Here is a 24,843-nt window from a genome sequence, read left to right as displayed (position 1 = left end):
AGTCTAGTTCTTAGCAGAGTGTTTTTAGATATATTGCAGATGTCACATGCTTCTGTCTCCCAATGCAATGACATAGTTTAAAGTCATGCATAGTGTTGCTTTTCTTCATGAGCTGTCATTTTGTTTAAAATATGAACATCACAAAGAAGTGAGAATTGATCGGTACTGCCATCAGCATATTTCAAGTCAGTATAATAGTTTCACCATAATTTCAAAATAATTTATTGCTTTTTGTGGTTTTTTTGCTTTTTTAATTTTTATTTTTTCTTATTTTTAAATTTAAATTTAGATTAGAAACAAGGTTGCTTCACATGTCAATTCCAGGTCCCTCTCCCTTTCCCTCCCTTCCTCCCACACCCTCTCACCAAGCCCTCCAATACCCCTCATTTCCCCAGGGAGGGTGAGGCCCTCCATGGGGGTGTCCGTAGCCTGTCATTTCATCCAGGGTAGGACCTAGACCCTATTGTTTTAAAACCTCGCCATATAATAATCAAAACATCAAACCTACAGAGCAAAGAGAAAATATTAAGAGCAGCTAAAGAAAAAGGCCAAGTAACATATAAAGGCAGACCTATCCGAATTACACCTGACTTCTCAATGGAAACGATGAAAGCCAGAAGATCCTGGTCAGATGTCCTACAAACGCTAAGGGAACAAGGATGCCAGCCCAGACTACTATATCCAGCAAAGCTCTCAATTACCATAGATGGAGAAAACAAAATATTCCATGACAAAGCCAGATTTAAACAATACGTATCCATGAATCCAGCTCTACAGAAAATGCTAGAAGGAAAACCTAGAGCCAAGGAAGATAACTACATTCACAAAGACACAGGCAATATAGAATCATACTTTACAAAACACTAAAAGAAAAAGGGAGGAGAAACTACACAAAATAACTTCACTAACAATAAATCAAGCGCAAACAAGGATCACCAATCAATGGTCATTAATATCCCTCAATGTCAATGGCCTCAACTTACCTATAAAAAGACACAGACTAGCAGAATGGATACGAAGACAGAACCCTTCCTTCTGCTGCATACAAGAAACACATCTCAACACCAAAGACAGACGGTATCTCAGAGTAAAGGGCTGGGAAAAGATCTTCCAATCAAACGGCCCCAAGAAACAAGCGGGTGTAGCAATCCTAATATCTAACAAATTAGGCTTCAAATTGAAATCAATCAAAAGAGATGAAGAAGGGCACTTCATATTCATCAAAGGAAAAATACATCAAGACGAAGTCTCGATTTTAAATATCTACGCCCCAAATACAAAGGCACCTACATTCGTGAAAGAAACATTACTAAAGCTCAAAATGCACATAAAATCTCACACACTAATAGTAGGAGACTTCAACACTCTGCTCTCACCGCTAGATAGGACCTCCAGACAGAAACTTAACAAAGAAACAAAAGAATTAATAGAAGTTATGACCCAACTGGGTTTAACAGACATCTATAGAACATTCCACCCAAATACAAAGGGATATACCTTCTTCTCGGCACCACATGGAACCTTCTCTAAAATTGACCACATAATAGGAAACATAGCAAATCTCCACAGATACAAAAAAATTGGAATAACCCCCTGCATCTTATCAGACCACCATGCATTAACATTAGAATTCAACAATAACACAAATCGCAGAAACCCTACAAACTCATGGAGATTGAACAATGCACAATTGCACCATCCCTGGGTAAAGGAACAAATAAAAAAGAAATTAAAGACTTCCTCGATTTCAATGAGAATGAAGACACAACATACACAAACTTATGGGACACTTTGAAAGCAGTGCTGAGAGGAAAGTTTATAGCACTAAGTGCCCACATGAAAAAACTGGAGAACAGTCATACTAGAGAATTAATAGCACAGCTGAATGTTCTAGAACAAAAAGAAGCAAACTCCCCCAGGAGGAGCAGACGCCAGGAAATAATCAAATTGAGGGCTGAAATCAATCAAGTAGAAACCAGGAAAACATTGAGAAGAATCAATGAAACAAAGAGTTGGTTCTTTGAGAAAATCAACAAAATAGACAAACCTCTGTCCAAACTAACCAAAAGACAGAGAGAGAACATGCTAATTAACAAAATCAGGGATGAGAAAGGGGACATAACAACGGACTCTGAGGAAATCAAGAGAATCATCAGGGCATACTTTGAAAATCTGTACTCCACAAAATTTGAAAATTTAAAGGAAATGGACAATTTCCTGGATAGATATCATTTGCCAAAACTAAATCAAGAACAGATAAATAATCTAAACACACCTATAACCCCTAATGAAATAGAAGCAGTCATCAAAAGTCTCCCAAACAAAAAAAGCCCAGGCCCAGATGGCTTCAGTGCAGAATTCTTCCAGAAATTCAAAGAAGAGCTCATTCCAATACTCGTCAAAGTATTCCACACTATAGAAGCAGGAGGCTCACTGCCAAACTCTTTCTATGAGTCTACAATTACCTTGATACCCAAGCCACACAAAGACACAACTAAGAAAGAGATCTATAGACCAATTTCCCTCATGAACATTGATGCAAAAATACTCAATAAAATACTTGCAAACCGTATTCAAGAACACATCAGAAAAATCATCCACCATGATCAAGTAGGCTTCATTCCAGGAATGCAGGGATGGTTCAACATTAGAAAATCTATCAACGTAATCCACCATATTAACAATCTGCGAAAGAAAAACCACATGATCATCTCACTAGATGCTGAAAAAGCCTTTGACAAAATCCAGCACTCCTTCATGATAAAGGTCCTAGAGACATCAGGGATAACAGGAACGTACCTGAATATAATAAAAGCAATATACAGTAAACCAACAGCTAACATCAAACTAAATGGAGAGAAACTCAAAGCAATTCCTCTAAAATCAGGAATAAGACAAGGCTGTCCACTCTCTCCATATCTCTTCAATATTGTACTTGAAGTTCTAGCTACAGCAATAAGACAACAAAAGGAGATAAAGGGGATACAAATAGGAAAAGAAGTCAAACTTTCATTATTTGCAGATGATATGATAGTTTACATAAGTGACCCAAAAAACTCCGCAAGGTTACTCCTAGAGCTGATAAACACCTTCAGCAATGTGGCAGGATACAAGGTAAACTCAAAAAAATCAGTGGCCCTATTATATACAGATAATGAAGTGACTGAGAAAGAAATCAGAGAAACATCACCTTTTACAATAGCCAAAAACAGCATCAAATATCTGGGGATAATGTTAACCAAGGAAGGGAAAGACCTATATATCAAGAACTTTGTGTCTTTGAAGAAAGAAATCAAAGAAGATACCAGAAAATGGAAAGATCTCCCATGCTCTTGGATTGGTAGGATCAACATAATAAAAATGGCAATCTTGCCAAAAGCAGTCTATAGATTCAATGCAATCCCTATCAAAATTCCATCACAATTTTTCAAGGACCTGGAAAGAACATTAATCAACTTTATTTGGAAAAACAAAAGGCCCAGGATAGCCAAAACATCCCTATACAATAAAGGAACTTCAAGAGGCATCACCATACCTGACTTCAAGCTCTATTATAGAGCTATAGTCCTGAAAACAGCTTGGTATTGGCACAAAAATAGGCAGGTAGACCAATGGAACCGAATCGAAAGCCCTAATTTTAACCCACACACCTATGAACACCTGATTTTTGACAAAGAAGCTAAAACTGTACAGTGGAAAAAAGAAAGCATCTTCAACAAATGGTGCTGGCATAACTGGGTAGTGGCATGCAGAAGACTGCAGATAGATCCATGTTTATCGCCTTGTACAAAACTTAAGTCCAAATGGATCAAAGATCTCAACATACATCCAGCCACACTGAAACTTTTAGAAGAGAAAGTGGGAGATACTCTTCAACGAGTTGGTACAGGAGACCACTTCCTAAACATAACACCAGTGGCACAGGCACTGAGATCAACAATTAACAAATGGGACCTTCTGAAACTAAAAAGCTTCTGTAAGGCAAAGGACACAATCAAAAAGACAAAAAGGCAGGCCACAGAATGGGAAAAGATATTCACTAACCCTACATCTGACAGAGGGCTAATCTCCAAAATTTACAAAGAACTCAAGAAACAAGTCTCCAAAATACCAAAGGATCCACTTGAAAGGTGGGGTACAGAGCTAAATAGAGAATTCTCAGTAGAGGAGGCTAAAATGGCCAAGAGACACTTAAGAAAGTGCTCAACATCCTTAGCCATCAGGGAAATGCAAATCAAAACAACTCTGAGATACCATCTTACTCCTGTCAGAATGGCTAGAATCAAAAACACCGAAGACAATTTATGCTGGAGGGGATGTGGAGAGAGAGGAACACTCCTCCACTGCTGGTGGGAATGCCAACTCATACAGCCTCTTTGGAAATCAGTATGGAGATTCCTCAGGAAAATGGGAATTAATCTACCACTAGACCCAGCAATTCCACTCTTAGGCGTATATCCAAAAGATGCCCATTCATACAACAAAGATGTCTGTTCCACTATGTTCATAGCAGCTTTATTTGTAATAGCCAGAACTTGGAAGCAACCTAGATGCCCCTCAACTGAAGAGTGGATAGAGAAAATGTGGTACATTTACACAATGGAGTATTACTCAGCAGAAAAAAATAATGGAATCTTGAAATTCGCAGGGAAATGGATAGCACTGGAAGAAACCATCCTGAGTGAGGTAACCCAGTCGCAAAAAGACAAACATGGTATGTACTCACTCATATATGGATTTTAGATATGGATCAGGATAGTGCCAGTCTGCACTTCCACAGATAGAGAGTCTGGGAAACAGGAAAGAACCTAAAAGATATGCATATATGCATAGTACCCAAGAGAAGAGGGTGGAGACAAGATCCTCTGAATGGATGGGGGAACAAGGCGAGGGGGGTAGTGGGACCTGGGAAGAATAGAGGGGGTAAAGAGGAAGGGAGTTGGTCATGGGGGAACAGGAAGTTGAGGGGGTGGGGGTAGAATAGGGGGAAGAGGGAATCATAGGATCGAAGACAGATCAGGCACCAGAGTGACCTCGAGTGATCTAAAGGTATAACATCAATTGGCAAGCTAAGCAATAGTGGAAGGACCACCTCGAATGCCCATTCCTGATAATGAACTTGATGTCTATAACTATCCGGGAGCCTTCATCCTGGGACTGATGGAAGCAGAGGCAAACACACAACTAAGCACTGAACTGAACCCAAGGAACCCAGTGACAGAGAGAGGAATGATGAGCAAATTGGCAAAGAATGGGCTGGCAAAACCAGCAGAGACAGCTGATCTGAACAGGGGAGTGCTCTTGGACCCCAGACCGACAGTGAGGAGGCCAGAATGGGACTGATCTGGACCCCCCAAATGTGAGTGTCAGTGAGAAGGCCTGAACAACCTATGGGGCTCTGAGCTGTGGATCAGTGTCTATCCCTGGTATACAATCTGTCTTCATGTGCCTATAGCACAAAGAGAGATGCTCTCTAAGCCTGGACTCTTAGGGGAGTGCCTTGACCCTACCAAGAGTAAAATGATAGACTCTAGACATCCCCTATGTGGAAGGATTTGGCAATAGGGTGGGAGGGAGGGTGGAAGGGGAGTGCGGGAGGAGGGGAGGGAGAGGGAACTGGGATTGACATGTAAAACAAGCTATTTAAAATTAAAATAAAAAAATTGAAGAAAAAACAAAAAAAAGACTAAACATAACTGAGACATTTAAACATTTTTATGGGTGCAAGTAGACTCATATTCCCATTTAGGAAACATAGTTTCTTATGGATTATCTTTGTTACATAAGGAAAGATCACACATTTGATAGATTAATAATATTTATGATGTTTGCGCCATGGTCTGTGCATATACATTGTTTCCTGGAAGGCTGAGGCAAGTAATCCTTTCCTAATAAGGAGTTTTCATGGATACTGTGTTATATACAAAGGTTCTATGTATTCAAGCATATGTGTCCTCAATATGGAAATTCATGCTATCAGTTGACTCCAGGTGACTTGTGTCCTATTTTGTGGTCTACCACATCTGTTGCCTCTTAATTTTCATTCTCTCTTGTATGTAATAGCAATTCATATATTGAGATGCAGTGAATCATGTTTCTTGCTTTTCTTTAACTTATAGTTGAAAGACTAAGTTTCACAAAATATCCTATTACTTTAAGAAATATTAACAACCAGCACTAAATCCATATTCTTATTTTTAATCTGTTTATTATTTTTGTCTCTTTTGTTTAATATTCTATTTTCAATTTATTTTTAGTTATATTAATTGTATGTCTTTCTCTGTTCATTGATACCTTACTGTGTAGATGAACATCTGACATATGTTCATGTTTGAGCATGGAATGCTTTATGATGCAGGTTGTCCATGGGAGTCCTTGTTAATTGTGTATATTTTGTACATCAGAAAATCTCCATTGGGAGGATAAGCTTATCTGAGCCTCAAAATAAGAAAACTAAAAATGTAATTTTTAAAATAATTCTTTATCTGTGGTTGCAAAGACTTCAAATGAAGAAATGTTATTTCTATTTTATTTTAACTGTATAAATTTTGATTGATTTCAACAGAAGTGAACATGCAGATGAAAGCAGATAACAACTTTAAAAATGTTGAGGAAATTGGGAGCACTCAGTCATCTGTATGTAATGTTACATTTGATTTCCCATTTAATATACATTTAATAAACAACCTACCACTGGCTAAATTAACTCTTCTTCTAGACAGCATTATAATGAATAGTATTAGATTAAAATTTGATTTTAAAACATTTAAATAGTTAGGGATATTGGATTTTCTTAAAATTTACATAAACTCAAAGCTAAAATTCCTGTGGTATTTGTTCCTGATATCTTTACTTATTGTCCTTTGTTTGGCCTTACTTTTTCCCCTCTTACATTATAGAAATTCAAGGAATATTCCTGAGCAAATAGACAATGAACAATGTGGCTCTGATGTCCTGTTGTTCTGCTCCTGGCAGGCGTCCAGACTTACTTTTTATTTCACTAAATGGACACAGTAGATAAAATCAAAATAATATTACTGGTATGACCTGTCTTTAGAATATAGTAGATCTGATTCCAGCTAAAACACACCATGTAGGTATTTGACATTGAACTTGTACTTTGCAGAAAACTGTTGGAAGACCTATCTTGTAGGAATAGAGTGATCTGAGCTTGAGATGTCATCAAAGTCATTCAATTCTATTAAGGTTTAATAGATTCTCAGACAGCCTTGCCATCATAACAGACATAGAAGTGACAGTCAAGTTTTGCTTATTTTCTTAGTCTTAAGTCATTTTTTAAATACGGACTATCTATGAAGTGTCATATGGCAATGAGTATTGCAGACATGGCTGAATGCTTTTCTTTGACAAGTAATCAGAAAACACATGTTAAGTGATTAACACAAATAATCCAGAAGATATAGCATTATTGAACACTTTTTAAGATTATTGAAGTTTTGTATTATTGTGGAAATCAGAAAGAATACAAATTATACTCAGAAAAAAAGCTTTTGAGTGTGGTAGGGAAACAGCCAAACATACGAGGAAAGACTTGGAAACAAAACAGTGTCATGATAGGTAAAGAAAAGACATACCTGTTTATAGTATGTCTTTATAACCTGAGATGGATCGGGACATATACATTTAGAGAATCAAGGCCATTTGCCATACAATTAAAAACAGTCTTTATTAAGAAAGGTTATATGCTTTCTTAATTTTAAGGAGCTATGCTTTTATAAATAGGAAATAAATTTATTTTGCTGTACCATGTTGGGAAGTCTTCATAGAACCAATCCACTGCTGATAATTTGCTTTTACCAGGGTACCATGGCAGATCTTCAACAATGGCATACTCCTCATTTACCAGTACAACCAATTTCAACACCTAGGAATCTACAAAATAAAGGACAGAAAGGTAAAGAGTGTGTCATCAACAAGTCATTTCAAAGAATTTTTATTAAAATTGGGGGAGTAATAATTTCTACCTTACTGAAATTTGCATAAGAAATATTTAGTCAGTAATAAGATGTATTAAGATGTAATACACTAATAATCTTGTGAAGTTTCCATTAAACTTTAAGTTGAGAGTGTCAAGATGAAAACTCAAATAAAACTACAGGATGGAGTATTTGTTACCTGAGGAATTTCAAGAATAAGGTAGTGGTGTGAAACCATGGCTGAGAGGTAGGGAAAAGGGTATTATTCTTTTTACCTTCATCACTTTTAGAAAGATAAAAATGATTGGAGGACTGCGTCTTAATGTAGCTCCTTTTATTTATAGCAAATTATCATAAATATATATGTCAGCTAAACATACTGACAATTTAATATCACATATAATATTGTTCCTTCCAGGATGCTGATATATAAACCACTATGAGAACATCAGATAGATGCAAGGAATTATAAGAGATGTCATCAGGATTTTAGTTTCCTGAGGTTCCATTTACTGATTGTTGGGGGTAGAGGCTATGCTAGCTATTGCAGTCCTACTTAGAACATACTTTTCTATGTCAGTGAGTTCAAGTATATGGCATACTTTCTCACCTGCCACATACAAGTTATCAGGTCTTATGTTGGGGTCTGCAATCCATTTGGAATTGAGTTTTGTGCAGTGTGAAACAAAAGAATCTCATTTCACTCTTCTAAATATAGCTATGAAGTTTGATCATCACCCCTTATTGAAGATGCTGTCTCCCCTCAATTTGCATTATTGGATTCGTTGTCAAGACAAATGGATGCAGGAGCATGGGCTTATTTCCGGTTCCTCAATTCTACTTCGTTTGTCAAGGGCTGTGTTTTTAAGTCAATACCATACTGTTTTTATTACTATAGCTCTATAGAATAACTTGCAGTCTTAAATGGTGATACCTCCAGATGTTCATTTATTGTCCAGGATTGTTTTGGTTATCATGGATATTTTGGGATTCTGAGTAGAAATTAAGAAAAAATTTCTCAACCACTGTAAAGAATTCATCGGAATTCTGATGAGCATTGCATTAAATATATAAAACATTCTTGTAATGGAATGGACATTTTAATAATATGAATCTTATCAAACCTTGAGCATGGGAGGCCTTTTCATCTTCTGGAATCCTTTTCAGTTTCCTTTTTCACTTCTTCAGGCATTTATTGTACCAGTTTTCATTTGTTTATGAGACATTTGATATTCTTTGTGGCAGCTGTAAATGGAATTGTTTCCCCTTTTTACTTTCATGGTATGCTTGCCATTCTGTATAAAGGTTACTTATTTTTAAAGTTAATTTTGCAATTTGAAAATGTAATGGATATATTTATCTGTTTCAAGTAGAGTCTTTTATGTTTTATGTATAGAATCATATCTACAAACTAAGATATTCTGATATTAGTCTGCAATTTGGGGGGACAAATGTGGTTTTCATGGTTTTAATGTGAGCATAACTGTGGCTTCTTAGAATGATTTGTGAAATATTGGATGCTATTTTCGCTCAAGTCCTGATAAAATTATTTTCTGGGACCATACTTCTGGACTTTTAGAGTTGAAAGATTTTAGATTAATGTTTCTACCTTATTTCACATTATTGGCCTATTTAAATTGCTGATTTCATCTTTATTTAGCTTTAGTGAAGCACATATATTAATCTGTTTATTTAGGTCTTTCCAGTTTGGTAGATTTTATATTATGTTATTATTTGAATTTCTTCAATGTCTGCTATAATGGCTCCCCTGTTCTTTATAATTTTATTAAGTTTGAATCTTCTCTCTCTACATTGTTTAATTCAGCTAAAAGTTTGACATCTCATTTTGCTTTTTAAAAGAACTAACTCATTTCTTTTTATTGATATTTAATGTCAACCCTTATTTTGATTATGTCTTCTCATTTACCTTTTTGAGTGTTGCTTGCTAGAGATTCCCCTAGGATTCTGGATACATTGTTAATTTATTAAGTTCAGAACCCTTGAACATTTGCATGTCCTCTTAGGACAGCCATCATTGTGTTTCATAGATTTTTCTATGTTGTGTTTTAATTCTAATTCAGTTTCAAGAATTTTAAATGTTCTTTTGAACTTAATTATGTTTAGTCAACTCATAACCTTGGAATCATTTAGTCAAAGACTTTGTCTTATTTTTACATGAGTATTATCTATATTTATGATGAAGCTTGGCTAAAGCACAAGTAAAATGATAATTGACAGTACTTCTGAATGCCAGGAATCTTTCCACCAGTGAAATCCTACATTAGTTTACCATTTTAGTTCTACATGGATGTCTGTATTACTTATGTATATTAGCATATAATTGAATATATCAATTTTTTAGTTTTTTGTAGGCATTACTCTATACAAGAGGTAATATGAAACAAACATCTGACACATCTTCATGCCTTGATTATGGAACTTTTATGAACTAAATCATTCTTATTAATTATATTTTCTATATCTGTATGTGTGGAGTAGAAAGTTAAGCTCAAATGACCACTAAAGTTAAAATATAAACACTATTTTCCATAATAAAAATTTTAACTTTATTCTTTAGATATAAATACTTCTTTCCAATATTATTCCTCATTTTGTTTTTAGTTTATCAAATTCATAAACAATCAACAGAGCCAGGATTACAAAAGAAGTCAGTGAAAAATCAAGACAATCTAGAGATCAATAAAAATACTCAACTATCTGTAAGTCAATATTAAATTTGAGTTGCTACTTAGGTATTTTCTTTCATAAAACAATTATTCATAGGCTAAATGAAATTTTCTTACATAAAAGGCTTTATATTGACTAGTCCATAATTAAAATTAATTTAAAAATGATTATGGTTAGAAACTTAGAACTTTCTTAGAATATATAGTAGTTCCTAACTAAGTTTCCTCTCAGATGTGTCTGTAAAATTTTTTCCTGTATACTTCCTTTCTTTGAAAAAAATTTAACCGAGGACTTAAATATATGAACAGTGATATACTTAACATCCAGTTATTCTATAGCCTTCAACATTTTTGTTTTTGAATGCCTATGCTTTTCTACATATGGAAAACATGTTTCATTTTGTTTAAGAATACTTTCTTTTTTTTCTTTTTTTATATTTTATTTTCCAGTTTAAATTTAGATAAGAAACGAGGTTGCTTCACAAGTCAGTTCCAGGTCCCTCTCCCATTCCCTCCCCTCCTCCCGTACCCTCCCCCCCACCCCACCCACCATTATCCCCTCATTCCTCCAGGGAGGGTGAGGCCCTCCATGGGGGTGTCCATAGTCTTTCATTTCATATAGGGCAGGGCCTAGACCCTTCCCCAAGAGTTCAGGGTAAGAGTGCACCTCACATTGTTCTATGGGAGTCCAAAGTCCGTGTGTATACTTGGGATGGGTACTGATCTGCTGCCCAAGGCTCAATAGATTCCCTAGGCCTCCTCACTGACACCCAGATTCAGGGGGTCTTGATCAGTCCCATGCTGGATTCCCAGGCTGATGCCTGGGATTCAAGAGTTAACCTTTGTCTGGTCAGCTATTTCTGGGGGTTAAACCAGCCCAGTCTTAATCCCTTTGATCATCAGTCCTCCCTCTCTGTTACTGGCTTTCTTGAGTTCAGCTCAGTACTTAACCAAGGGAGTCTGCCTCTAATTCGTTCAGCCACTAAATGAAGTTTCTGTTCCAAGACTCTCTGGCCATAGGATTGTAGGCTGGCACTCCCCAGATCTATGTCTAAAATCCATATATGAGAGAGTACATGCCATGGTCTCTTTTTGTGACTGGGTTACCTCACTCAGGATGGTTTCTTCTAGTGCCATACATTTGCCTGCGAATCTCATGATTCAATTATTTTTTTCTGCTGAATAGTACTCCATTGTGTAGATGTACCACATTTTCTCTATCCACTCTTCGGGTGAGGGACATCTAGGTTGCTTCCAAGTTCTGGCTATTACAAATAAAGCTGCTATGAACATAGTGGAACAGACATCTTTGTTGTATGAATGGGCATCTTTTGGATATACGCCTAAGAGTGGAGTTACTGGGTCTTGTGGTAGGTTTATTCCCATTTTTCTGAGGAATCTCCATACTGATTTCCAAAGTGGCTGAACCAGTTGGCACTCCCACCCCAATGGAAGAGTGTCCCCCTTTCACCACATCCTCTCCAGCATAAATTGTCATTGGTGTTTTTGATTTTAGCCATTCTGACAGGAGTGAGATGGTATCTCAGAGTTGTTTTGATTTGCATTTCCCAGATGACTAAGGATGTTGAGCACTTTCTCAAGTGCCTCTCAGCCATTTTAGACTCCTCTATTGAAAACTCTCTATTTAGTTCTGCAGCCCACTTTTTAATTGGGTCCTTTGGTGTTTTGGAGACTTGCTTCTTGAGTCCTTTGTAAATTTTGGAGATCAACCCTCTGTCAGATGTGGGATTAGTGAATATTTTTTTTCCCATTCTGTGGGCTGCCTTTTTGTCTTGCTGACTGTGTCCTTTGCCTTACAGAAGCTTCTCAGTTTCAGTAGGTCCCATTTATCAATTGTTGATCTCACTGTCTGTGCTACTGGTGTTATGTTCAGGAAGCTGTCTCCTGTACCAATTCGTTCAAGGGTACCACCCACTTTCTCTGTAAGAGGTTCAATGTGGCTGGATTTATGTTGAGGTCTTTGATCCATTTGGACTCAAGTTTTGTGCATGGCGATAAACATGGATCGATCCACATTCTTCTACATGCCAGTCTCCAATTATGGCAGCACCATTTGTTGAAGATGCTTTCTTTATTCCATTGTATATTTTTAGCTTCTTTGTCAAAGATCAGATGTTCGTACGTGTGTGGGTTAATACCCGGGTTTTCAATTCGATTCCATTGGTCTACCTGTCTATTTTTGTGCCAATACCAAGCTGTTTTCAGGAGTATAGCTCTATAATAGAGCTTGAGGTCAGGGATGGTGATGCCTCTGGACGTTGCCTTGTTGAACAGGGTTGTTTTGGCTATCCTGGGTCTTTTGTTTTTCCATACAAAATTGATTATTGTTCTTTCAAGGTCTGTGAAGAATTGTGCTGGGATTTTAATGGGGATTGCATTGAATCTGTAGATTGCTTTTGGCAGGATTGCCATTTTTACTTCATTGATCCTACCTATCCAAAAGCATGGGAGATCTTTCTATTTTCTGAGGGCTCTTTAATTTCTTTCTTTAAAGATTCAAAGTTCTTATGATACAGGTCTTTCACTTGTTTGGTTAGCGTTACCCCAAGGTATTTTATGTTGTTTGTGGCAATTGTAAAGGGTGATGTTTCTCTGATTTCTCTTTCAGCCCTTTTATCATCTGTATATAGTAGGGCTATTGATTTTCTTGAGTTGATCTTGTAGCCTGCCACTTTGCTGAAGGTGTTAATCAACTGTAAGAGTTCCCTGGTAGAGTTCTTTGGGTCATTGATGTAAACTATCATATCGTCTGCAAACAGTGAAAGTTTGACCTCTTCCTTCCCAATTTGTATCCCCTTGATCCCCCTTTGTTGTCATATGGCAATAGCTAGAACTTCAAGTACCATGTTGAAAAGGTATGGAGAGAGTGGACAGCCTTGTTTTGTTCCTGATTTTAGAGGAATTGCGTTGAGTTTCTGTCCATTTAGTTTGATGTTGGCTGTTGGTTTACTGTATGTAGCTTTTATTATGTTTAAGTATGTCCCTGTTATCCCAGATCTCTCCAAGACCTTTATCATGAAGGGGTGTTGGATTTTGTCAAAGGCTTTTTCAGCATCTAGTGAGACGATCATGTGATTTTTTTTTCAGCTTGTTTATATGGTGGATTACGTTGATGGATTTTCGTATGTTGAACCATCCCTGCATCCCTGGGATGAAACCTACTTGATCGTGGTGAATGATGGTTTTGATGTGTTCTTGGATCCGATTTGCCAGTATTTTATTGAGTATTTTTGCATCAATGTTCATAAGGGATATTGGTCTGAAGTTCTCTTTCTTAGTTGTATCTTTGTGTGGCTTGGGGATCAAGGTTATTGAAGCCTCACAGAAAGAGTTTGGCAAAGACCCTTCTGCTTCTATTATGTGGAACACTTTGAGAAGAATTGGTATAAGCTGTTCTTTGAATTTGTGGTAGAATTCTGCAGTGAGGCCACTGGACCTGGACTTTTTTTTGGTTGGGAGACTTTTGATGACAGCTTCTATTTCCATAGGGGTTATAGGTCTATCTATTTAGATTGCTTATCTGTTCTTGATTTAGTTTTGGCAAATGATAGCTGCCCAGGAAGTCATCCATTTCCTTTAAATTTTTGAATTTTGTGGAGTACACGTTCTCACAGTATGACCTAATGATTCTCTGGATTTCCTCAGAGTCTGTTGTTATGTCCCCCTTTTCATTTCTGATTTTGTTAATTTGCATGTTCACTCTCTGCTGTTTGGTAAGTTTGGACAAAGGTTTGTCTATCTTGTTGATTTTCTCAAAGAACCAACTCTTCGTTGCATTGATTCTTTGTATTGTTTTCCTAGTTTCTACTTTATTGATTTCAGCCCTCAATTTGATTATTTCCTGGTATCTACTCCTCCTGGGGGAGTTTGCTTCTTTGTGTTCTAGAGCTTTCAGCTGTGATGTTAATTCTCTGGTATAACTGTTCTCCTGTTTCTTCATGTGAGCACTTAGTGCTAGGAACTTCCCCCGTTGCACTGCTTTCAAAGTGTCCCATAGGTTTGGGTATGTTGTGTCTTCATTCTCATTGAATTCGAGGAAGTCTTTAATTTCTTTTTTTATTTCCTCTTTGACCCAGGGATGGTGCAGTTGACCATTATTCAATTTCCATGAGTTTGTAGGTTTTCTGCAATTGTTGTTGTTGTTGAATTCTAATTTTAAAGCATGGTGGTCTGATAAGATGCATGGAGTTATTCCATTATTTTTTGTTGCTGCTGAGATTTGATATGTTGCCAAGTATGTGATCGATACTTGAGAAGGTTCCATGTGTTGGTGAGAAAAAGGTATATTCTTTTTTATGTGGATGAAATGTTCTATAGATATCTGTTAATCCCAGTTGGGTCATTACTTCTATTAGACCCTTTGCTTCTTTGTTGAATTTATGTCTGGTATTCCTGTCTAGTGGTGAGAGTGGTGTGTTGAAATATCCCACTATAACTGTGTGGGGCTTTAGATGAGATTTAAGTTCTAATAATGTTTCTTTAACAAATGTGCATGCCTTTGTATTTGGGGCTTAGATGTTCAGGATAGACACTTCATCTTGGTGGGTTTCACCTGTGATGAGTATGTAATGACCTCCTTCATCTCTTTTGATTGATTTTATTTTAAAGTCTAGTTTGTTAGATATTAGGATTGCTACCCCTGTTTGTTTCTTGTGTCCATTTGATTGAAATTCTTTTCCCTAACCTTTAACTCTCAGGTAATGTCTGTCTTTGAGGGTGAGGTGTGTTTCTTGTATGCAGCAGAAGGAAGGGTTCTGTCTTCGAATCCATTCTGCTAGTCTGTGTCTTTTTATGGGTGAGTTAAGGCCATTAATATTGAGGGATATTAATGACCATTGATTGCTCATCCTTCTTCGATTTACGATGGTTGTTGTTGTTGGAATTATGTGTTGAATTTCACCCCTTTGTTCTTTTGGCTGTTGGTAGAGAGGGATTCTCTAATGCTTATGTTTTTCTGGTTGTAGTTAGCTTCCTTGGGTTGGACTTTTCCTTCCAAAATTTTCTGTAGGTCTGGGTTAATGGACACATATTGCTTGAATCTAGTTTTGTCATGGAATATCTTGTTTTCTCCGTCTATAGTGATTGAGAGCTTTGCCGGGTATAGTAGTCTGGGCTGGCATCCATGGTCTCTTAGTGTAGGTAGAATATCCATCCAGGACCTTCTGGCTCTCAGAGTTTCCATGGAGAAATCAGGTGTAATTCTGATAGGTCTGCCTTTATATGTTACTTGACCTTTTTCCTTAGCTGCTCTTAATATTCTTTCTTTATTCTGTATGTTTGGGGTCTTGATTATTATGTGGTGAGGGGATTTTTTGTGGTCCACTCTATTTGGTGTTCTGTAGGCTTCTTGTACCTTCATTGGCATGTCTTTCTTAAGGTTGGGAAAGTTTTCTTCTATGATTTTGTTGAATATGCCTTCTGCCCCTTTGAGTTGGATTTCTTCTCCTTCTTCTATACCTATTATTCTTAGGTTTGGTCTTTTCATGGTGTCCCATATTTCCTGGATGTTTTGTGTTAAGGATTTGTTGGATTTAAGGTTTTCTTTGGTTGAAAAATCCATTTCTCCTAGTGTATCTTCAACACTTGAGATTCTCTCTTCCATCTCTTCTATTCTGTTGGTAATGCTTGTATTGGTAGTGCCTGACTGTTTGTCCAGCTTTTCTATTTTCTGCCTTTCTTCAGATTGTGTTTTTTTTTTTAATATCTCTATTTCAGTTTTCAACCCTTGCAGTGTTTGCATTGCTTCTTGCAATTTTCTGTTTATCTTTTCGTCCGTTTGTTGCCTTTTATGAATTTTTTGGCTTGTTCTTTCTTCCATTACTTGCATTTTTTGGTTTGCTTTTTGTTCCATTTCTCGCATTTTGTGCTTTGTTTCTTCTTCCATTTTTTTCATTTATTGCTTTGTTTTTTTTCTTCCATTTCTTGCATTTTTTGGTTTGTTTTTTCTTCCATTTCTTTGAGGGATTTTCCTATATCCTCTTTTAGGGCCTCTATCATTTTCATGAAAGTGCTTTTAAGGTCATTCTCTTCTGCTTTGTTCGCATTGGAATGTTGGGGTCTTGCTGGTGTGGAGTCTCTAGAATCTGGTGGTGTCATATTTGTTTTTCTGTTGCTGACTGTGTTTTTGTATTGTCTCTTTCCCATCCCTTCTTCTAGTGGGTGCAGAAAGAGCCCCTTTCTGGTCTGGGGACCAGAGTTCCCTTTTGGTGGGTGCTAGCAAGTCCAATAATCTGGTGGTTCTTCTATTCCTTGTCCAAATGCTGGTCCCGTGGGTGGAGAAGAAGAAGAGGAATCTGGGGCGCTTAGCCTCCTACCTGGTCCCCTGGACCCTATGCTGGGTCCTGTTTTACCTGATCCGGAACAGCTACTCCCCTGGTCTCCCTGGCTCCTCTGGTTTCCTGGTCTCGTTGGTGGGAGAGAAGATCTGGAGTCTGGGGTGCTTGGCTCCCATTGGGATTGGGAGCTCTGTGCAGTTCCCAGGCGATCTGCAGGCACTGGAACACAGGCCAGGAAGCAGGCCTGTTTACCTGATGCTGCCGGAGGAACAGCTGCTTCCCTGGACTCCAAGCCTCCTCTCATTTCCTGGTCTCGTTGGTGGGAGAGAAGATCTGGAGTCTGGGGTGCTTAGGAAATCTGATGTTTATGATGAAGTCTTTGAAAAGTACTCATGGAATTTACTTATGTATTTTGTCAGGATAATGTTATGGATCTTCAACCCAGGAAGATACTTCATTCATCAACAGCACTAAGTCCACGATTCATAGATCTTAATGCAGGAGGAGGTAAGACTTCTATGTCATCAGCAAGCCATTCAAAGCATTGTTTTTATTTTGTTTTGTTTTTCGTTTATTTTAAATCAGGGAGAGAATTATATTTTACTAGCCCACCAATTTCATATTAAATGTTTAGTATGGGTTAAGACTTAGTCAGTGATAATGCCTTATACAGCTCATGAAATTTCAGTAACATTTTAGGTTGTTATTGTCGATATGAGTACTGCATAAGAAATACATGTAAATTATTTTTATCTGGATAATCTCAAGAAGAAAGAATTTGAACAGAAATTGGAAATGAAGATATGTTTTCATTGAATTATAGTAGTCAATGAACAGATTTTTTATGTATTGTTAATTAATAATTATGTTTAACATTTAATTTTAAAATTTGAATTCCAGTGTGCTTTATTTTATACTCATCTATTTTATTTTTATCATTACTATTCATTCTTCCCCTCGTATTTAGGTAGATCTTTCCTATTTTCAAAAAAGAATATGTGCCGTCACCAAAAAACTATATGAACCTCTTTCAAATGTATTTTGCATACTTTTGAAATTTATACATAAGTCTTTGCTATGTACTTACACTGTAAGTTATTGGTTCAAAATATTAAATACAATATTTTAGATGTTATACAAAATAGTTCCTATCATTAAGGAAATTCCATATATATGTAGTCTTTTGTATTATTTTTATTGCCTACTCACCATCTCCTGGTTTCCCCTTGGGTATTCTAGTCATTTTTCTTATAAATAACTACTCTTCATGATTTTATTGTCACACCTACAGTATTTTTATCATCCCCCCTTTTCCCTCATACCTCTCTTTGCCTCTTATAGTCCTCTTTCTACATGCATACAGTACAAAAACACAGAAATAATTCATTCCCTACCACAAATACAAATATATACCTTCACACACACTCATGTATTCCCTAGGCAGATTCATTCTAGACCTACACATGAACAGAAGAGCAAAAAATGTGCTTTTAAAAATATTATTCTAATTCTGACTTAGCTTGGGTGTAATGTCTTTTTTATCCGTTTTGCCATATGTTCCATGGTTTGTTTATTTTTATTGTGAATAAATTTGAAGAGTGGAGCTGTTACGCATTTCCTTACCTACTCATTCTTCTGGGATTCCAAGATGACTCACTGTCTTAGCTATTGTGACCACTGTGGGAATGGTATTTGATGGAAAAATATCTCTATAGTGTGCTATTCTAAACATCATGCTAGTCTGAATTGTTAGACAGTTGCTGTTTTTCCATTTTACTTGATACCATCAATCTGCAATTGTGGCCTTCTTTTCCCTCTGTTTTATAACTGATACATTTTCCATCTAAACTTTCTCTCTATTTTGCTCATGCATTCTTCAATTTTCATCTTACTATATTCCCCAACTTTCTAAATTTTCTGATTACGAGTACAAAATGCTACATCATTTTCAATCAGCTGCTAGAATCAGTGCCAATTTAGTAGGATTTTTGATTGTTTTGTTTTCTTTCTGGACTAGAAGACAGTTTATTCATAGATGAAATAGAGTAAAAAACACATTATATCTATAATGGTAAATTTCCCCCTTAAAGTAGGAAAAACTAAAAAATTAACAAACGTGACAATTTTTAAGAGAGTGATAATCAAGGTGACTTCAAATGCTACACTACATCAAAGAAGAATTTTTGTGTGAGAAGAGTAAATTGAATCATGTCATATTTAAGTTATGGGTATCCATGGAATGAAGGGTAAATAGTTGATACAGATTAGTAGAAGAACAGACATGAATTTTTCATCCTTATAATGTTACGGTTATAAGATTGTAAAATAGGTCTGAATATTTTTTGCAGCTCTTTCTAAAAGTGAGCTTATTCATGGCTACATGAATAAGTGGATGCATATTTGGCAAGTTTATGTCTGTACATTGAACCCTTTATGACCTGTATCATGTACTGAAGTTCTATATCGGTAAATATGCAGTTGAAGATTAAATATAATTAAATCATAAATCTGAAAATAATAATAATTTTCATTAGCTTTTACACAATTTTATTTTTGGTAATGCTTACTGCTTTCAAGATTTTATTCATAATCTATTTGAACTGAGTAAATACTAAATTCTTTCAACAGAAACAAAGTTACAAATGAAATCAGAGGAAAATCAGAAACATAATGATGGAAATGAAAACATTCAATCATCTGTATGTAAAAGTTTATTTGCTACATTTTAATCACTATTGTTTTATCTAGTAGACAAGGAAATATATGCAAAACACAGTTTTAAGCATATATATTTGGAATAAATATCACATAACTTAAAATTTAACTTTAAATATATTTAATTAGAAATTTTGTAGATTCTCTTGGAATCTTCAGAAGCCCATATTAGTTTTGCCATTTTTTCCTTATTTTTTTCCTAATTTGTCATTATTTTCCATTTATAAAATTTTAAGGTAAAATATGAAAATATGTTGTTAAAAGCTACTTGAAACAATCTTTTCTCATTTCATAGAGCAAACCCAGTTCCCACTCCCTCCCCTTTTCTCAATCTCCTCTCCTTCTCCCTACTCCTCCCCATCTGCTCCTCAGAGAGAATAAGGCTTTCCATGGGTAGTCATTGAATTATGACACATTTCTTTGAGGCAGGACCAAGCCCCTCTCCACTATATTTAGGCTGACAAAGTATCCATCCAAAGAGATTGTGCTCCAAAAAGCCAGTTCAAGCACTAGAGATAAACCCTGTTCCCACAGCCAGTGGCCTCACAGACTGCTCAAGCCACGTAAATGTCACCCACATTCAGAGGGCCCAGTTCTGTCCCATGTAGGTTCCCTAGCTGTCAGTCCACAGTCAGTGAGCTCCCAATAGTTCAGGTCAGCTGTCTCTGTGGGTTTGCACTTAGTGAAGTTTTACCTAAAATATTTAGGTATTCATTCTAGAATGAAACAGACATGAAAATATCATTGCATTATACTAAAAAATCATTCAGTCTATTAAGCCTGTGTTTTTAAAAATGACAAAGCATTGACAACCATATAAAAGTGCTTATAACCCACCATTACATAATGCAGATCAAAATTTATCCATACAGAATGAACTAAAAGCTGAGAAAATATCACTTTTTAATAATGAACAGCTATCATTTAATGTGTATTTGTCAAAACTCATATAAAATGCATGTTTTTTTTACCCCTTTCTGCTTTTCTCTATAATTCTCAACTTTTGATTTAAAAAGTAATCAGGAAGTAACATTACATGCTGAATATATTCCCTTATTCCTCATCCCTTCTCAGTTATCCAGCCACTCTATTTCCTCATAGTTCCCATTGTTCCCAAGAATGTCACTTCTAGTTATTTTTCCTCTATACATATACAATTTTATATATTTCCATAAAGTCTGAGTGCCTTGAAAAAGAGAAGACTTATAATATTTGCATTTCTGAGGCTAGATTAATGTGATCAACACAATTATCTACAGTAGCATGACATTTTCTACAAATGACATACTCCTCATTTTATCAACACGTTTTTCTTATGAAAAATATGATGCTATGCTATGTTTTGATTTTGAATTTATTTTCCCCTGCCTCCCATGTGATGTTTACATTTCTGCTTTATATGAGTTTTACCCTGGACTTCATCTCGATAGCATATATTATATACTTTTCATATATTTTATAATAATATACTTTTTTAAACTAAGAAATAGCGAAATACTTGATTTTTAAAATAGGAAATTAATTAATTTTTCCTATGAAGCAGTTGGAAAATCTTATAGCAACTTATTTTGATATTTGTTTTTCCAGGATAGTCTGACACATCCTCAACCAATACAAATCAGTCATTTATTGATGGGGCTAATTCCAAGACCAGTGAATATTAAAAGTAGACCAGGGAAAGGTAAGAGTTGTATGCTATTAGTATTTTAAAAAATACCTGTTTTATTTTGTTTTAAATCAGTATGAACCATACACTTATGATCCAAGAGTTGCTATTTTTAGATAGGTCATCTTCAAACCCTTCAGAGACCTACAGAATATAGCATTTAAGATGTTTTAATAACACCATTCTTTTCTAGTATTTATAACAATGAAACATGTCTGCTCTGGTAACAAAATCTTCATTGGAGAAGATGATGGGCATCAAAGAAACTCCACATGGAGTTTACTTTCTTTGTGGTAAAAGTTAGCCAATGGGCAAAAAAGTACTCTTGCTTCAACTGCTGATAGTATGCTGTCCACATTGGACAAGCAAGACACAAAAGAAAGGACTGCCAAACTTTGCCAAGACAAGGTAGGAAAGCCATTGAATATTCTGCTTCATAGAAAAGTCTATCATTTATGCTGGGCCTGTAGTCTGAAGATGGATTCCCGAACATTGTAGAGGCACCTTGGTTGACTGCCCAGGAAGCCAACTTTTTCTCTTATTTCTTACTTTTTCTTAGAAATTTCTTGCTTTCACTTCCTACTTCCTCAAGTACTATTTTTTTATTGTTGTTGTTCTCAGGTCTCTGATGGAGTTGAAGACTTTATAGTTATAGTTTTTCTTGTTATCAGATTCAGAAAAGAAATTCACTAAAGAAATAGAAAGATTATAATTAGATAGTTTTTTAAAGATAAGTTTGGTAATGAAATTTAGAAAAGAAAACGAATTAAGTATAAACTTTAGGACTCACCAAGATAGGATAGATGTGGAGTATTTTCAGACTTTGTCAATGGCCAATGGACTAGTCTTTGTTGATGTATTTATTGCCTGTATATATTGTATATAGTTACTGTACTTACTGTATATAGTTTTCTTATATTAGTTATAACCTTTTTTATTTTAGACAAAAAGGGAAAATGTGGTGATATTTTGTTTATTCTCTAACAAAAAAATCTTGCCTGAAGATCAGAGGGTGGAGCCTACTAATTAAACATAGATATCTAGAAATCTGTACAGACAGACAGGAAGTGATATGACTGGCCAGAGAGTGGAAGTGATAAGGTGGGAGGAGACAACAGCTTTGTCTCTTTCAGCTAGGAAGTTGAGGAGGTAAGGTGTTGATGTGGTTTGTTTCTTTACCTCTCTGATCTTTCATCATTTAACCCTATAGCAACTCTGGGCATTATTATTATTATTATTATTATTATTATTATTATTATTATTATTACTACTACTACTATTTTACAGCCATTCACATAACAATGTTATTTAAAATTCTGCTATTTCAAAAGATAGTGTCATATATGGCAAAAGAACAGAGTTGAAAGTAATTTCATAGTGTAGTCATGGAGAGTTCCAGAAATACTGAGAAGCCAGAGAATTTCCATATTTCAATTTGGAGGATATGATAAGGATGAACTCAAGGATATAGTCCAGTAACTTAATTGGTAATAAATAAAGGAACTAAAGCCAAGTCATTATTAAACAAGTCTCCTCAAACATCAATAAAAGGCCTGTGTGCACAATGAAAACAGAGTTTGTGCCAATCTCTGGGAGTTTAAGTTCTGTAAATGGTTGTATGAGGGGGTTTCTGCAAGTGTCATTGCAGGCAAGGAAGTAATTCGCACAGAGGTGAGACAGTCTGACATAGGTGCCATTTCCTGCTCCCATTTTCTCTCTTTCAAATTTATGGAAGTTTCACCAATATGGCTACCTAAACATATCCAGAACATGAGCAACACCAGTAGACATGCTAAAGCAAGCACATGAGGGAAAAGATTTCTCATAGATTCTTTTGGTATGAAGATGTTATACCAACTAACATATGCTAATTTACACACCAAAAACATTATAAAAGATCATCCTTGAATATTTAAACTGTTAATCATATGCTATAGCAGAACTACTTAACCTGTAACAATTTAATATGTGTTGTTTAATTGGAAATACAATATGTGTTTGATTTGATAACCATGCATCATTATGAAAGGATAATGATACACATAGTCCTTCTCATACATGTTTCTCAGAAACAATACATATATCCAAAAACATGGGGACATTAATCATACAATTATCACACACAAATGTGATTATTTTATAAACTTATCCTTTACAGTTGTACATAGAAGCTTATTCATTCATAAATCCTTTGTGGATTACAAGGTAATTGTATCTTTCCTTTTAACATTTTAACATCAGTTTTCAATTCCTAAATTATAAACAAAAGAAAGTGACTTGATACATTTTTATAATTTAATGGAATAATTTTCTGTGAAGGACTCCCTTAAAGAAATACACATTTACCTTCTGTTTGCTTGTTGGTCTACAGCCTATGCAAAGTTTGTTCCTCTCTATTACTCAGCAGTTCAATTTGGTATATGTTCCTTTTCTATTGAGTTATATTTATCCGATAGTAAATATTCTCAAAATCAAACAAGAAACATTATCCTTCCAAATCAGAATCTAAAGTAGCTATTTTATATGAATTACAAAGAATGAATTTAGTAATTTCTTTGTATGTATATGGGATAGCTGTTTTTACATCTAAATCAATGCTTATATATTTTTCTTGATGTTTTTAGAGTCTCAAAAGAAACATCCTTCACTAAAAGTAAGTATTCTTATTTCCCCCATAAAATTTGCATCATATTTATGAAATATAAATTAATTACTATTTTGTTCCAAATCCCATCCAGGATTCTACTGAAATAAAAGTTGATACAGATGCAACATTAGAAAGAAAGGAAATGCAAACAATCAAACCAGGTAAATTCCCATAGTTATTCTGGAAAGAAGTACTTTAAAATACCTGAAATAGGTGCAGTATTCTCATTTTTACTTCATTTTCCCCCATTGTGACAGAATGATTTGTCCTAATTAATAAATATATCACAGCTTCACCAATGTTTAAAAAAGCATTTAGAATCTTATGAAAATGTTTTATAATTGAACACTTCTTTAGGTATTTCTATTTTTATGTTACTGCATCCTAACATTTCCAGACCAAATCTCATATTTGTTAAGAAATACAGTGAGGTTAATTATGAAACTGTGGTATTTCCCATACTTTAAAAATGATCATAGAAAAGATGGTCATTGCCATACACATTTTTATTTCTGTGCATTTATCCTGAGGACAGAGCTCTCCAAGAGCTTTGCTGCTGTTTGAAGACAACACGAGCAACATAGGCAGATCACTTCTTATTCTTTATTTTCTTTTTATTGAAAATAGATTTGTTAATAATATATAGGATTTCCCTTACGCCAGCTCTTCCCAGATCCCCTCCTCATAACTAGATCCACATCCTTTCTTGTTCTCTATCTTTAGAAAATGAAAAGAAATCTATAAAATAGGGAAAACAAAAAAGTAATAAAATAATATAAAAACAAACCAACAAGCCTGAAAAGGACAAAATAGAGAGCTGAAATGAAAGCACAAGAAACACATAAAGACAGAGACGCACACATCGTCACACACTAAAATCCCCCTAAGAACACAA

The 24,843-nt window shown here is 35.5% G+C and overlaps 1 protein-coding gene across 1 annotated transcript in view; it reads left to right on the top strand.

Moving 5' to 3' along the window:
- The window catches only part of LOC121140287, a 167,515-nt gene that overhangs the window by 93,498 nt on the left and 49,174 nt on the right, over positions 1-24,843 (top strand). The window contains exons 24-31 of the mRNA XM_040744980.1: positions 6,566-6,636; positions 7,822-7,915; positions 10,560-10,657; positions 17,340-17,427; positions 19,549-19,619; positions 21,223-21,316; positions 23,926-23,954; positions 24,040-24,109. Coding sequence (XP_040600914.1) covers positions 6,566-6,636; positions 7,822-7,915; positions 10,560-10,657; positions 17,340-17,427; positions 19,549-19,619; positions 21,223-21,316; positions 23,926-23,954; positions 24,040-24,109 — 615 coding nt within the window. The remainder of the gene's footprint in view (positions 1-6,565; positions 6,637-7,821; positions 7,916-10,559; positions 10,658-17,339; positions 17,428-19,548; positions 19,620-21,222; positions 21,317-23,925; positions 23,955-24,039; positions 24,110-24,843) is intronic.

The sequence above is a fragment of the Mesocricetus auratus genome, unplaced genomic scaffold, assembly GCF_017639785.1.
Source record: "Mesocricetus auratus isolate SY011 unplaced genomic scaffold, BCM_Maur_2.0 Super-Scaffold_100004, whole genome shotgun sequence".
NCBI classification, from domain to species: domain Eukaryota; kingdom Metazoa; phylum Chordata; class Mammalia; order Rodentia; family Cricetidae; genus Mesocricetus; species Mesocricetus auratus.
Note: the sequence above shows the minus strand (reverse complement) of the source record. Positions and strands in the feature narration are given on the sequence as shown.